This window comes from Notothenia rossii, assembly GCF_949606895.1.
Source record: "Notothenia rossii genome assembly, chromosome: 9".
In the NCBI taxonomy this organism is placed as follows: domain Eukaryota; kingdom Metazoa; phylum Chordata; class Actinopteri; order Perciformes; family Nototheniidae; genus Notothenia; species Notothenia rossii.
Genome location: NC_136907.1, coordinates 61,220,011 through 61,236,402, shown reverse-complemented (window position 1 = coordinate 61,236,402; position 16,392 = coordinate 61,220,011). Strand labels below are relative to the sequence as shown.

Below are 16,392 nucleotides of genomic sequence, written 5' to 3'. Positions count from 1 at the left end.
TGTTGTCATGAGAAATAATTATGATCCCTACCTGGAATGTAATTAAACCTGCAATCAGTTCTGCTTTAAGAGACATTCATATATGCTCTCATCTCACTCACACTCATGAGAAGCTATGGGAAACTTGCTCTTTGTTTACCAGAAAGCTTACACCTTTTAGACCTATTTTATTCATTGCACTCATTCCCAACCTGAGGGAAGATACCTGGAGGTTGGTGGAGTATGCAGTTAAAAAAAGGTATAAGCTAAAAGAAAGCAGTTCTATGTAGTATCAGGGAGAAAAAAAAAACTACACAAACATAATCTCCAACTATTACTTATACATAAGTCATTATAGTCATTATTCAGGGATAAAGGTCAGAACATGATATTATCAGCCTCTCAAATATGGAGATGTCCTGCTTTTCTTGGTTATTTTTAAACTCAATATCTTTGGATATTGGAATGACAATATTTGAAAACATGACCTGGAGCAACTGGAATGGATATTTATTTTCCTATTATCTGACATTTCAGAGACCATTCTTTATCTAGAATATAATAAGCAGACATGTTGATAATGGAAGTAATCTTTATTAAAATATCTATATTCCCCAATAAACGAGAACACACATACATTTTATTCGGTGGCAACATAAATACTGTGTAGAGTTGCTGCATCGTCTCAGAGTTTCATTTCCTGGACCTGTAAAATATTCATAGAGCCATTGTACTCAAATTAGCTTTGGTCCTGTGTCTATGTTATGAAAATATGCCTTGCTGCTCTCCCAATGATTGCTCACCACCATTAAATGTAGTTTATACCCAGTGACAGTGCACAGTTTTATCCATTGTAGTCTGGTGCCTGTTGGTACATTTCACATTTATGCACTACACTTGCAGGAACATATCACAGGAATAGAGCTACTTATTTCTATTTCAGTATTATGTCATCCACAAATACCAAATGTGTTATTTTTGCTTGTACATTTTTCTTTAACATTTGAATGGGTGAGACATTACAGACAGTGTGATAGTGGGGGCTGATGAAGAGGTGGATGGTTACTCAGGTGTGAGGGGTGGCTTTGTGATGCAATACTCTGATAGCGGTGTTATGAGACAGCATCAAGGCTGAATCTAGGTTAGTGGAGCAGTCGGGCACCTTCAGCCAATCGCTTTTATTTATAAACTTCATCAGATTGATTTTTTTATTCATGCATACGTGTTCAAATCCTTACGTTTCTTCCTTCCTGCACAGCTTTTTCCTATCAGACGTTTGTGTCTGCAGTTTTTCCCTCTCTCGCGCCCCGTGCACATCTCTTCTAAAGCCCCTCTGTTCTATGTCTCCCTTGACAACGGCAATGACACTTTGACCTTAGCTCTTACGTAACCGCTGTGCAGCTCTGTTAGACAGCAGAAGAAGGGAAAAGAGAGAGGGAGTGGGAGAACAGCTTCGGCATAGCTTCGGCATGGCAGACATTTTGTTGCCCAATGATAAAGCAAGAGGTGAAAGAAGAAGGCAAGGAAGAAGAAGAGCTTATAGATGGAGAAGGATTTTGGAAGGTTGCCAGCAGCAGCATAACAGGATAGGAGAGCAGACGGGGGGGGGGGGGGGGGGGAGTCGGATATTTACATCATAGACTCTGTGACAACAAGCAAATCTGCAGCTCACAAACAAGGAGCAAAAAAAGTCCCCTTTGCCTCGAGTCAGAAAACTAAACACAGTGGTTTGAACTGACAGCCCTGTGGTGCAAGTAATAGGCATGAATTATTTCTCTGCAGAGAAGGGCTGTGAGATATTTCCAGTTCACACCTTTCAGGATTATTCACATCCCTCTCAAATAAAGTGTATTGCAACAGAGTATTTTATTAAAAAATGCAACCAACTCTCTTTGGTTACTGTGCATTAGAACATTTGGGATGCGAGGTACAGCTATAGTGACATTTGTAGCAGCTACCTTGAGCAGTCACATACAATATGTCTGTATTTAGTGAACTGATTTTCAGCACCCACATGACTCCTCCAACACTTTCAATGTCAGGCGAGCGGGTATTTTGTTGTTGTGCAGAGGGCCCTTGTTGTGAGGAACGGCATAAGGTTTCTCCTGACTCAGATCAAAGCCAGTGTAGCCTTGTGACTCCCCGGGGTTGAATTTTAAGGCCTCGCTCACATCAAAGAGTCTCTGTAGGGATGAGGGACCTACTGTAACTGATTGGCTGCACATGGTTTCAGTGGGGCCCCATGGCCAATCTCTCTGCTCTAGCAGTATCAACTCCTTACATTCCAGTCCATCATCTCACGCACACATTGTAAAACACTTGCATGCATTTTTATGGGAACATCTGTAATTTAATCATACATGACATTCACCACATCCTGTCTTTTATTTCATAATTTGTTCTAATTTGTAACCACAAACAGTCAAACACACACATCTACTCGACTGTGCCAGTGAGTTTGCTTGGATTATTTCAGGCTACTGCCATCCACTGAGCTGTAATCCCTCACTCCCTGTTCCCTCATTCGATTAATCTCCATGTTTTCTCTTCTCTGGAGGCACTATTAATCCCTCTCTCCCCCTCCCCGTAGCCCCTGCTCTGAAATATGGAGCTGTGAGCTGTACCGAGTCACTAGGTCAGTGTGTCAGATGGAGTACAAACATTTTCCCTCCTGTCACAATGTAGTCATCCTCCTCCACTCAACTCCACTTTGCATCCCTGCCAATCTCCATCTTTTCTGTGTCTCACCCCAGGCTCTTTTTCCCCCCGTCTTTTTGTTATCTTCCCAGATCCTGTTACCACTCTACACTGTAGAACATCTGTTTCTTTTATTCTCTTGGTTTCTTCTTATCAGTTTCATTTTTCATACAGGGTGCAAATTTGATAAAGCGTGCAGAATAAATAGAATGAGTTCAGTCTCAGGGCATTAGATACAGATTTATCTCAGCACTCACACCCCCCTCTCTCAGGCATTACAGAAATAGAAAATGTATTCTTGCTGCATTATACCTAGTCACAATACTGATAATGAGCTATTGTTAAGTCTAATCATATTTGTACAGTTAAACTTTTGGACTTACACATCAATAAACATTAAAACCTGTTTTGGTGGTTTAGCACAACCTGCACGGAAGTTAAACTTGAATTTAGCTCACACCTAAACAGTGAGAACAAATGCAAATCGTTTTCACATCATAATCTGTCAGATATACATTTTTAACCTTCAAGCTCTGAGCACTGCAAGGCAACTAATAAAGATTTTACTGGGGATTTTCCGGGCCTCTAAATTAGATGAGATATTGGATCCTAAATAAACACACACACTTTTTTTCTTCCAAATTCAGAACAGTTTGGGTGACTTCGACATTTATATATTTAGTTATTCTTTGAGCTCTTTTCACTTGTTGGCTTATACTTACTTCCCCTGGAACAATCTATTAACAAACACAATTTGAATAGGAACCATTGACAGTTGTTCAATTGTTTGGTTACTCTCAATAAAGCGTCTAGACCTACACAGATAAAGAAGATTAGCTAAGTGTAAGAGTCTCATTAAATAACGCTATATATTTTTTATTGTAATATATTAGTGTTTTTTTTTTTAAACTAAACTACTTAAAATGTGGTTTTCAGTTTTCAGAGGCATAAGGTTATTCTATATCTATAGATAAACAAATACACAGTAACTGCATGAACTCAGATACCTTATGATGTATATCTTTTAAGAAAATGCCTGTTTTCTGTACACAAAAGTACAATGACTCCTCAGATCTTCACAGTGGAACCCTTGCAATTCATAACAACATGCACATTCCTGTTCAAGGGGCGTTCTAAATTAAGAACCGGATAGGGGAAGTATGGTTCTTCTCTATTTGCCCTGTACTCACATGCAACCCTCTATATAGGAGCTCACTTCTCTAAACATCCACAACACATTTAGTCTTTAACCATGTTGCTAAATTCAGTTTGCACGTCTTCATGGAAATGTTCTTCATGGCTGTTTGAGTTTGTTAAAGACATGCACACATGTGTTTACATATCTATAGTATGTCCAGACTTGTCTTGACAAACACAGTCAGCAGTAAATCCCTCTCTGTCAGTCACTGTCTCCCTTTTATTTCCCCTCACCCTTCTACATCTCTCTTTGTTTCTCGCTAAGCAGGTTCAACATCCACACCCACAGTCACTTAAAAAGAAGGGAGTACTCTGAGTGATGGCACATTCACATTACAGAGCCTCTATTTAGTTAATAATACCCAACCTCTGATTTCACATTAGCAAATCAAAATACACTCATGATTAATTTAAGGTGTGAACATGTTTCTAATCAAAAATGATACAGCACTCTTGTTTATTAAATAGCTTTACTCTCAGTGTCGAGAAAAAAAACTGCGCAGCTTTTGTCTATGTCAACATTCAAATAGGAATCTGATGCAAATACAAATATGTGCCATGTAAAGACGTGGTGAGAGTAAATGGAGGTTGCCAGAGCAACTGGGCTTTGTTTATCACCAGTGTGGTCAATGTGTTTTGCCATGTGAGCATGACCTAGTTTCAAACAATTGGGTGGGACCACATGCAATCACACATGCAATCACACATGCAATCACACATGCACTATCGCATGCAATCACACATGCAATCACACATGCAATCACACATGCACTATCACATGCAATCACACATGCAATCACACAAGGTTTAACATTATGATAATTCCATTCACTCTACTGTAAATAAGCCCAGGGAGGTGCAATAAGTTATTCCAGAGTGAGTCCTGCACATTTTATTTAACATGCGGCTACTTCCGCATCCGTCTTGTACCACCTTGCGTTCTCCATCTTTGGCTTGATGACCAACTTTTTTTGTGCACGATCTGCAAGGCACTGCTGCACCCCTAAATGTCTTATCTCACTGCCCTTTCACTCTCCCATATTCCCTTGAATCCTCTATTTCCTTTCACTATAATGCAAGCCCAGAGCCCTTTTATTGTGATCCTCCCTCAATGATGTAATCAAGGCAGAATGGAATTATTTAATAATCCTTTTATTGAGCAACCCCTATTCTTACATGAGACATCAGTTAAAAAACTCTGAACAATGTTTACATTTTTGTTTTATTGCGCAGCCTTGGTTTGGTTTTTGAAGGAGTTTAATCACATTCATTTCCCAGCTTCTTGCTTTGTGTTCAACACATGCAACACACAGTGCATCCTGTATCTCACCTCAGGTAGTTGTTCATTTAGATAAACACCCTGCATTTGAAAATCAGGCATGGTTGAGCTTTAGTTTTTAGTTCATATAATGTATAACTGCCCAGATGACTCATCGCAACACAGACAACATAAACAGAGACATCCAGTGTTGGGATTGTGGTACAACAGGCCGGGTTTATGTAATACTTTTTTGCTTTTTAACATCGACCTTTCGTGATTTTGAGTCACATCATGTCTTTCATGGGGTTCAAGAACAGCAGATGGATGCAATTATTGTTGTCTTATTTACTCTGACACACACACACACACACACACACACACACACACACACACACACACACACACACACACACACACACACACACACACACACACACACACACACACACACACACACACACACACACACACACACACACACACACACACACACACACACACACACACACACACACACACACACACACACACACACACACACACACACACAAACAACCTTTTCAGAGCACGCTCCTGCACAGTAACACTGACAAACTTTCTGAGGTCTGCACTACACTGCCCCTCCAAATGTGCCCGATCACAGATTGAGAACCCACACAAACATTATGCAACGCCAGAACATTATGTAATGCTCCATCACAAAAAAAAAAGTTGGACCAAATCATTAAAACTCTGACCAATGAACAGATCCATATGGTGCAGCTGATTCATTCAACTTCACTGGCATCTGTAAAGGAAAAAAAGTGCAAGCTGTTTTACGCCAATATGTTTTTTTCCTTGATGCTGATTTGGGAGGATGCATCACTGTCATCAATGAAGGCTGTGTTGTGTTTTTGAGAGTCTGGAGGTAATACAAGATAAACTGTGAGAGTCTGCATTGCGTCACAGCAGAGAAAAACAGATAGAGAAGAGACCGAGAGCAGGGGCACTGTGGGGGGAGGGAGGGCTGTGTCTTCACTGACCTAGTTAAAGCAATGGAACCCCCCACCCCCCTCTCATCCACCAACCTATATCTCTTCTGACACGTAAAGGGGCACTTTCATACAGTACTAGACGGGGAGGATGAATACAGGAAGGCAGGAAAAGGAAGATAACCCAGTGGATAGAGAGACAGGCCCCCTGCTTGACAGCCAGACGAAAGCCAAGGAAAATTAGATCTACCAAGTCTCACAGGGAAATATATCAACAAGGATATACACGAGCCGGGGAGATCTGGGAAATAAATTTGCGAAAACAATATAAGCCTCAAGGGATTTAAAAGAAATGAATGATAACAAAAGGCCACTTCATATCCTGTGTAATATTAGATTTCTGCCTTTATTTTCAGAGAATAGAATCTTTCAAGTATAAACAGATTTGAATAAAATCAGAGTATTGCTAAGAAGGCAATTACTGCGAAAACATAGTAATTCCTAATAAAACACTTTATAACAAGATGCTATTTAACATGTCCTTGCTTTTCAGGGTTTTAAGTAAAATACATTCTAATGGCCATTGCAATTTAAATGTGTTGGGATTAACGGATACATATACTCAATACATTATAAATATTTCTCTTAATTATGCCACTGTTTCCTCAGTTTTGCTTTAACACTAAAGGTCAAAGCTTAATTCACAAACAGCTACACCTGACCTCCAGTCTTTTTCTAATAGGATGATTGTTTCCCCTTTCTGGCTTTAAATATTCCCAATTTCAGTTTGCATGTTGCAGTCTTATGGAAAAAGCTGAAACTTTCCTGAAGCCAAACCGTCTTAACTCAAAAATATGTTTAACTGTATACAGTATAAAAGAAAAGTAAAACTTCAGACTGAAAACCTTTCTGCTCTGTCATCTGTTTTTGTTTCATGTATTCTCAACTGTTCCATTCAGCCAGTCCAAGACTATTTCCAAATCAGATTCTTTAGATTTCCATTTCCCCTCGTTCAATCGTTCCCCATTTGATTCTTTCCGTCAGTCCTTTCCTTCCCTTGTGAATGCACTTTCAGCTCTGCATCTGCATTTTGATGCCGAAGTCTTTCCTTTACGTAACAAGAAGACAGACACTAGGAGTATTCTTATCTCTGCTCTTTGCTCCCCTGGGCTACCTCATGAGGATGTGAAAATACTTTGGTGGTTTAAGTTTTTGATAACAATTTACAGAACCAAAACTTGATTTTGGTCTATTCCTACTTTTAAACCAGCAATCTTTTTTTGATATTAAAGAACCATTCAAAGAAAGTAGAACACTAGACCTTTAATATGCCATGTTGTCCTCCTTTAGCAACAATACCATCCTATTATTACTCTTTAATTATATTCGTGTCTTACTAATAAAGCTGACCTTTTCCACTGAAAACCCAAGGCCACAAAACAGAGGAAGCCTTTGTAAACAATGTTGCCAAAAGCCATATATTTCAAATACTGTTTTAAATGTCCTTTTCATTTTTTCAACAACTCTGTTTTTCTTTTTTCGCAACCATTATTCGTCCTAGCTTAAAGCCTCTTTTGCCAATCATTATCTATACTTCAGCGCTTGAATACAAGCCCAGTGTTAGACCCATGTTGTACAAAAGATTATGATGCAGGCAATGATTCATCACCGTAATCTCGTTAATATGTGGGCAGGGTTCAAGAAGATTATTGAGGACAAGGACTTTTGGAAAATCTTTCATTATCGAATTTCCACTCTTTCTTTCTCCTGATACAAAGTATATAATACTGAACTACAATATGACAATAGTTAGGGATTTTGTCCCAGCTTATTCACGCTGGTGAATACACACCCTCTGCCACAAACAAGTGAATCACACCAGAAAACAAGCACAGACAAACAAGCCTGCATCTGCTGCAAGACCTAACTCTAAGCAATAACAAAGCAGTTATAGCAATCTGTGTGCCGTGTATGGTGTGTGTGTGTGTGTGTGTGTGTGTGTGTGTGTGTGTGTGTGTGTGTGTGTGTGCGTGCGTGCGTGCGTGCGTGCGTGCGTGCGTGTGTGTGTGTGTGTGTGTGTGTGTGTGTGTGTGTGTGTGTGTGTGTGCGTGTGTGTGTGTGTGTGTGTGTGTGTGTGTGTGTGTGGCAAACAGTGTCCTGCGTCCAAGCTTCAAACCGTCTGTCGGAATGGATTGAAACACTTTGATGAGGACATGTTGAAAAAATACCTCATGTACACGGAGCAGATCAGAGGCCTGTGGCTCTTTGATTGTGACTGTCAGTTGTTGACGAGTTTATCAGAAAAAAACCAGGCTATTTCTGCTTTTAAGTTGATATGTGAGAATTGAAAATAATGTATGAGGCACACATTTTTCAATACGCATTACCATTAAGGTTTGATGTCTTTTCTGCTGAAATTATTGAACAATTTCTCCCAAAAAGCTGTTGGACAATAGAGAGGTTATGCTCTCAATCCCGCATGGATGATATTTATGTTTCAATTTATTTTCCCTGTCTGTCATAGTCAGGTTCTTGGCCTCCCACTCTCACCTCAACCACTGTGTGACCTTGTTTTTTTCCGCTCAACACATTTGCTGAAAGTTACCACTGAGCTTTGCAGATTTGAAAGTGTAAATACAAGGATAGCATTGACTTAATCATACAAAAATGACACTTTATTTGCCAGGAGGTAGTTAGGAACAATATTCATCTCTGAATTGATCATTTGTAAATCAATTACTCACCTTGTGTTACCTTCTTGTTCTGAGCTTGTTTTTCTTGCATGCCTCCAAGAATCCAAAATCCTGGAAGATGATTTATGAATTGAACATAAAAGAAAAAGTTTAAAAAAGCAAAACTTTATCAAAAGATGTGATCACAAACTCTCACACAGTCTAATCCATGTCTTGCATAAAGTGAAACTGAAAAGAGCATTTATTTAATGGAGCCCCTTTTTATGTCAATTCATCCATCATTTATCCGTTTTTAGGATGCTTTGTACATCTTGGAGCCATGTGAGTACAAGGTAAAAGGGGGTGGTTTATTGAAATATAAGTCACAACAAGTCCTTCTGTCTCCAAGTACTGCAAAGCAACAAACACACACAAAATGCTTCAGTTTCATATCACCCACAAATGCAAACCTATACACACACGCATTAAAGTTCAGCAGGAAACTCTGATGTACACGACACAGGGGGAACTGTTTCTGTGTTCTGCTTTTTGTTAGAGGTTTGCTATACTTTCAGGCCTATTGACTTGTCTTGCATTTTAAGCCACAAATACGTGACCAAGAGAGGAAATGATGCACATGTAGTAGTGCTTCCCACAGATATACACTTGTTTGAAGACATAGACATGCTGCTGCATCTTCCTTAATTCAATCAAGTTTATGCCATTACATCTCGTTTGGTGAGTTTTGTTTTAATTGTATTATTATTATTATCAACACAAAGCTGATGTGTGTTTTTCTGTCTTCCACTGTTTTTCGCTGTTTATGTTATCAGAATTCAGACTCTTTTTTTTTTTACTGTTTTGTGACAATGATGACGCACCGCGGTTTCCAGTTATTAAAATGTTTCCTAAAAAAGGAAGTTATGTTGTAATCGACACAATAGGTTCTGCTTTGATAACATTTAGTAAGGTGTTTTTCATAAGAACTACAAATGATTCAAACTGTTGAAGGCATGTGAGTATTGTTTAAAGACAACTGTTAACCTATCCTTTGATAAATGAATACGCTAAAAGCTGAAAAGATGAACCACTATGAATAGCGTATTTACTTTAATTAACTAACATTATGTTTCCCTCTGACACAGAGAAACTTCTTACACATAGGTATGATTTGCAACATCACCAACAGCACCAACTCTACTTGCAGGGTGGACATCCTTGACGGTTTGGCTTACTGTCCTGTGTTTCTCCTGGGTTTCTTCCTCAACGCCGCTGCTCTGCGGGCCTTCTTTGCCAAACGGGAGTCCTGGACAGACACGCACATCTACATGCTCAACCTGGCTATAGCTGATTCGACCCTCATCCTCTTCCTTCCCTTGAGGATCTATAATGCCTTCATCTGCCTACCAGTGAATCACTTCTGTACTTTCCTTATTTTCACACATTACATCAACATGTATGCCAGCATCCTGACCACCACAGCCATCAGTGTTCAGCGCTACCTGGTTATACGTTTCCCACTGCAGGCCAGATCATGGCGGAAGAAGAAAGAGGTCGCTTTTGCAGTGTGTTTGATCCTTTGGGGACTTATTTTGACAATATCTGCTATATTTTATACGGATAATCACCCAGAAAAACTCTGGACCTGTTATGAAAGGTGTAAAAATATCCACCTTAGTCCAGTGTTTATTGTCATTATGGTCGTTTGTGGCTACCTCGCTCCACTGTTGATTGTTGTCTTCTGTTCCAGTCGCATCATCTCTGTTCTGCTAAAGGTAGGTGACAAGTCTGAGGAAAAGAAACGCACCATTGGGATAGTAACAGCAAATATGATTGTTTTCATTTTCTGCTACACTCCAATCCATGTTGGCTTTGTTGTCAACTACTTACCACAGGTAAATTGGCAGTTTGAAACGTTACCTGTACATGTCTATTCACATGTAGCTCAATGGATCGCCTCCACCAACTGCTGTTTTGATTCTGTCAGCTATTCTTTTCTGCTGAAGAGATTTTTTCGCAAGTAAATAAGAGTACAACCATTTATTGGTCATTATTTTAATTTGCCTGTATATTGTGCCTTGGCTTAAGACTTGAACCGTGTTACGAACTGGAGGTGTGGGGTTTCAAATACGCTAAAGGTAAATAAATAAAGGTCAGAATATCTGAACCATTGCTGCTTTGTTTATGATGTATTTTTTTAAATACTCCTGTGTCTCTTTTGTATCATCCAAGTATTTAAAAGTGCAATATGACACACCAGAGTATCCCCTTTTAAATGATCGGCATTTCTCAACAACTTTTCATGATTTATTTTAATGAAATGTAGGCAGAATTTTTTGACATTTATAATTGTTTTGGTTTATACAATTACGTGTAAAATGCAACATAATCTGTTAAATCACGCTTGGCCCATATCGTCAAGTTTCTCTCTGTCTGTTTTTGGATATAAATACCTGTTATGTACCCGTGTGATGTTCTAAGCATTATATGAAATCAGAGAACAAGGGTTATTTTCATCTCTGCAGCAGACCTCTCTTCAAAACTACCTTCTGTGTCTCAGCAGCAAACTCAGATGATGTGAAGTCAATGCAGAGGCCCCCATGGGAGTTCAAGCCTTACATTGAATGAAGGCCAGTGTCCAGCCCCCTCTTGTGGCCCGAAAAGTAAATGCATGACAGATTGTATTTCTACTCTGGAGTGTTGGTTGCTGTGAAGTTTAAAACTGCCCATCTCATTACAAATATGTCTCATTTTAGGAAAATAAACTCGATAAAGACACAAATTACTCGAAACTGCTGTGAGGTAATTGAACTGCTTTTGTTAATGTGTGTATATGCATGGGAACCATATAACTATATACATTTATTTCAATGAGTGCATTCGGGAACCACACATGACAATATTAGCAGTCAATTATATAATGCCATTTAATAGCAGTACTCCAAAGATCGATGGTTATTATAACAGCAGTCTCTTAGCAACTGCAGAAAAACTCGGCAGGCATCAGTCAAATGAGAAGGCTCAGTTCTGGCTGAGATCAGGCCTGCGACTCTACTCTAATAACAGGAAACAGCTGAACTCAGCTGTCAGCCAAAGTCACGTAAATACTGTACACACATCTTATTCACAGCATTGTCACCAAAGGGGAAAAAAAGCTCACACTTCAAACACATTCCTGTCTCAGAAGAGCAAGAACGATCCCTCCAAAACTGAAACACTACCTTCAGGATGATTATTTACACTATTCACAAATGATACAGAACAGCTCGGTATTCAAAATGCAACAACAAAAAGAGAAAAGGTTTTTTGTGCTTTTCCTTATTACTGCACAGTATAATGATAACAAACAACAAAAATAATGAGTACATTCATTCACTCACGATTCTAACAAGTATTTTCAAGGTCCTCCAGTATGGCAGTTGGTTGGGGATGACAGACAGACGATCACAGACGACAGAACAAGACAAGACGTTCAGGATCAGGACAAATATGAGATGCACAGTATTCCCTTACAGCATTGCAGTCCATTTGAAGGTTTGCTTATGAACTAATTACATGTTGGATTGTTTGCCCTAAAGACAACTCACGTTAGGGCATCAGTGAATGCATTACAGTATAATCATAAAGGGCATGAGAAAGTGTCTGTTTTCCTGTGTACATATTTACAGTATAGTAAGTGTGACTTGAATGTAGTTTATAAACAGACCCTCAAACACTGCTGTTAGCATTCAGTGTCAGTGACATCAGGACAGACAGGGGGAGCTGAAACAAATTATTTCAAGAGTACAAGCCCACATCTAAATAAAAAAATAATATATAACATTCAGCATGTAGTGGTAAAAGGCATACATATCACAAGTATACTGCAACAAGTGAGTTCTCCGACACCACTGAGGAGCACTGCTGACTGAAATGGTCATCATGGCACTTTAAAACAAGTTTTTTTTGCTTCAGTAATCAGGCATCGGTAAATCATTCGCGGTTTTGGCACAAAGATGTAAAAAATAGAAGAAAAAGACACTAGTAGTTTTCAGTGTCTTCAACCTTGAAGCCAGTTGATAGGAACACATATGAAAAACAGATTATCATACATTAATAGCTATAGTGACATGATACATTTTAGTTTGCAAGCTAGTGCCTGATGACATTTTTACTTTTTGTCTTACATTATCATTTGTATCTAAATTAAAGTTTACTATGTACAGATAAACCATATATTGCTGCTGACAATAAGGTCAGCACAAACCAGAGTTCATTTGTTCACAACTGACTAAGCATGAAAATCTTCTGGTCACTTGTAACACATTCTCGTTTTAATCAACAGTCTTTTCATCAAGTCGTACTTGTCTTTCACTTCTTTCTTCTTTATCTTGTCACTTTTTCATGACTTCCACCTCCTCGTGAACATACTCGCACCATGTTGTGATGCTCTAAACTCCGACCCGTTCATGGTTTCGGACGCTTTGATGGGCTGAATAGATAGTCCCATTTGCCTGCTGAGAACATTTCCATTACGCCTATTGGCTTTGCGTTAGGCCACAGGTTTCAATCATCTCCCCTGTAACTGTCACTTTATTCTGTATCACGACTGTGGGACCTTGACCCACTGGGGGTACTTTTGGCCATTAAAACCCTACTGTGGTTTATAATTTCCCAATAATGAATGTGTTGGTGTATACCTGTATGTGTGTTTGTTTGAGTGTGAACAGTGAAGGACAAAGTGTTCATATATTGCATTGCATTCACTTCCAACAACATATCTGTTTCCTCCTTTCAGTCCAGCTCTGATTAAAGACAGTCCAGTGTTCGGGTTGCAATCTCCCCAGACGTCTTTGTGGAATTATTGGTCATTAAAGAGTACATGGAGTGTAAGGAGGCAAAGGGATAGCGCGATGGACGGCTGAGATGCCGTCATTACAGAGAGCATGCAGTTGGCAGAAAAAGTGCTGACATTTCAGTCCTGCACTCTGCTCTCCAAAGAGTTATGGTCCCATATCGCTGTGAGACTGGTTAGAGGCATTTGGTACACACATCGTGCCTCTCGTACACATGGAGTACTAAATACCACCCCTCACCTGTACAAAAACATGTATATATGTTATGTGTGTGCAGCAAACAGGAGAGAGAAAAAGAAGGGATTTCCTCATCTCACTTTGTGTTTTGTTTCAGATCATTTACAAGGTTAAGATTTTGCTATTTCACTTGAAATACATAGTTGGCAATCAGACACCAGGTAATGTAGTGAAGAACAGATGCGTGGTAGTCTTGTTAATGTTATCCAAGAGGGAACACATCCCACTCCTGTAGCAGTATTTGACTGGCTCTGCAGACTCAGTTAATCTGCACAGAGAAGACAGCCTCTAAGTGCCATGTCCATCTTTGTCTCTGTCGTCTCGGCCCCCCGTTCTGCTTTCCACATTCCCTCCTCTCTTTCTTCACCCTCCATCCTCTCTCCTCTCTCCTCTCTCATCCCGCTGCCGCTGAGTAGCAGGAGAGAGAGGCAGCTCTGCAATGCAGACACAGCAACAACCTCAGTCCATCTGACCAATTAGTGTGGGCCCGGATATGAGTGGCAGACCCAGCAGCCAGTCATAAAGAGAGACTCATCATGGGGGTAAGGGAAGGAGGGGGTAGCCTATGAAACTGGCAAATCAGAGGGGGGGAATGACAAGTAAAGATGTAGGGAAAAGAGAAGGGAAGGGAGAGGGGAATGGACAGAATGAGGAGGAAAGAGTGAAAGAGAGATCTTTGTAAATAAAACAGAGAGTTATGGTCATGGAAAAGCTCTCTTTCCACTTTACTTCCTCGTGAGTCACTGGCCCGCCTGAGTCCTATCGCTGCAGTTCTTCTTACTCATGAACTGGCTGAGATCCACCAGCTCGCCCAGCTCCCCTCGTTCCAGGGCCCCTCGCAGCATGGCCCTGCTCAGTGCGGGGGTGTGCTGCTGGGACATGTACGCCTGGCCAATGGGGGCGGGCATGGAGGGTGGGGGCAGGGAGACGGGTACCATACCGTGGCTGCTCAGGATGTAACCTTCCGGGGCTTGCCAGCGCAATGGCATGGGCTCGCTGTACTCCACGGGGGCGCTGGGTGCTGACACCACCCTCCGACGCTCAGGCGAGTCCTGGGGGGTCATGGGGTACACATATTCTCCTGCAGACTTCCTGAGGGGGGCTTTGGGCGTCCCCTTCATTCCTTTTTCCTGCTTGCTCAGGCAGACATAGTGTTGGCGTGGTGCGTCAATCCCACGGACCTCACCATTGTGTCTCCCGCCTCCCCCCTGCTGGAAGAGTCTGGTGGTCAGGTAGACGGAGGGGGGGATACGGCAGGGGGAACCCAGCCCCACGGAGCCTCCGCCCAGGTACGTCTGGCTGGTGTCCCACCCTCCAGAGTTGGAGTCAGACAGTCGAAGGCCTCTGCGTTTCTGCTGAGGCGTGTGCTCCGGGGTCGGCAGGAAACCTGGGTCGAGCTCTCCTGACTTTACCCAGCCGTTGGGCATGACAAACAGGGTTTCCCCGCCCTGAGTGCAGGGGCGATCTCCGCCTCCCTGCCGCGTCACGCTGAGCACAGAGCCTCCTATCCCGCTGCCATTAGTCAGCAGGCCTCTTTCACGCCGTTGGATAGAGGACTGGGAGGTGTTGCCGTGGCGACGGTTGGCGGGCTTGTGGGCCATGATCCAGCAGACGGCGAGACCGGAAAGGGCCGCCCCGATGGTGAACGCTGAGACTGCAGATGCCACAAGTAGGTTGAGCGAGACCAAGCTCTCTGGTTCAATCAGCAAACTCTGCTGCAGAATTCCTGAAGAGACACAATAAAGAGGACAAAGTTAAGAGCAACGTCCTCTCTCAATGTCCAGATTATCATTTATATTACATAAGTATAGTGCTCTGTTACTTGTACTTAGTTATTTTCCCATCACAAGATGTATTATGTCATGATAAATCAATAACTGCAATAGCACCAGGGTTCGAGTTATGTGGGAGCCAATGGGAGCTGAGCTCCCATAAGGAGGGGTCTGAGCTCCTAGGAAAGCAGTGAAATCATACATCTGATGGGGTCACTAATACATTACCAACAATCATTATTTTAATCACAATAATGCATGTTTCAATGCAAAGAGTATTATTTACTTTAACGAGTTAAATAGGCCAAAAGAAAAACATGTTTTCCAAAAGCATCGTATTCTCACTTGAATGATAATATGCCTGCACTTCACCTCCAAGGTGCACAGTAACTTATTGCGCAAGCTATGCCTGTGAGTGTGCTGCGAAGCCGAGATTACGTGTTATGTGGTGTGCGTGGTTGTTACTTGTCATATTTAAGTTTGTAGCAAGTAGTGGGGCTGCTGCTTCTGTGTGTGTGTGTGTGTGTGTGTGTGTGTGTGTGTGTGTGTGTGTGTGTGTGTGTGTGTGTGTGTGTGTGTGTGTCTGTGTGTGTTTGTGTGTATGTGTATGTGTGTGTGTGTGTGTGTGTGTGTGTGTGTGTGTGTGTGTGTGTGTGTATGTGTGTGTGTGTGTGTGTGTGTGTGTGTGTGTGTCTGTGTGTGTGTGTGTGTGTGTGTGTGTATGTGTGTGTGTGTGTGTGTGTCTGTGTGTGTGTGTGTGTGTGTGTGTGT

At 41.2% G+C, this 16,392-nt stretch overlaps 2 protein-coding genes across 6 annotated transcripts in view; one reads left to right on the top strand and one right to left on the bottom strand.

Moving 5' to 3' along the window:
• Window positions 1–9,230: 9,230 nt before the first annotated feature.
• On the top strand, window positions 9,231–13,705 carry LOC307017871 (G-protein coupled receptor 55). Of its 3 annotated transcripts, none has more exons than XM_079647753.1 (2): window positions 9,231–9,515; window positions 9,985–13,705. In XM_079647753.1, exons 1-2 carry the CDS (start codon window positions 9,496–9,498, stop codon window positions 10,799–10,801), a joined length of 837 nt encoding a protein of 278 aa, XP_079503879.1. In that variant the 5' UTR covers window positions 9,231–9,495; the 3' UTR covers window positions 10,802–13,705. The 3 variants fall into 3 exon arrangements, with proteins under 3 accessions (XP_079503879.1, XP_079503878.1, XP_079503877.1); XM_079647752.1 differs by having other exon boundaries at window positions 9,942–13,705; XM_079647751.1 differs by having other exon boundaries at window positions 9,233–9,515; window positions 9,923–13,705.
• LOC307017870 (semaphorin-6B-like) overlaps window positions 11,680–16,392 on the bottom strand; it is a 30,981-nt gene continuing 26,268 nt past the window's right edge. For all 3 annotated transcript variants that reach the window (XM_079647748.1, XM_079647749.1, XM_079647750.1), the window contains one exon: window positions 11,680–15,575. In XM_079647748.1, coding sequence (XP_079503874.1) covers window positions 14,590–15,575 — 986 coding nt within the window. In that variant the 3' untranslated portion in view covers window positions 11,680–14,589. The remainder of the gene's footprint in view (window positions 15,576–16,392) is intronic.

Excerpts from the sequence above, each read along its gene's own strand:
- LOC307017871 (XM_079647752.1), top strand. The coding sequence starts at position 9,944 with ATGATTTGCAACATCACCAACAGCACCAACTCTACTTGCAGGGTGGAC.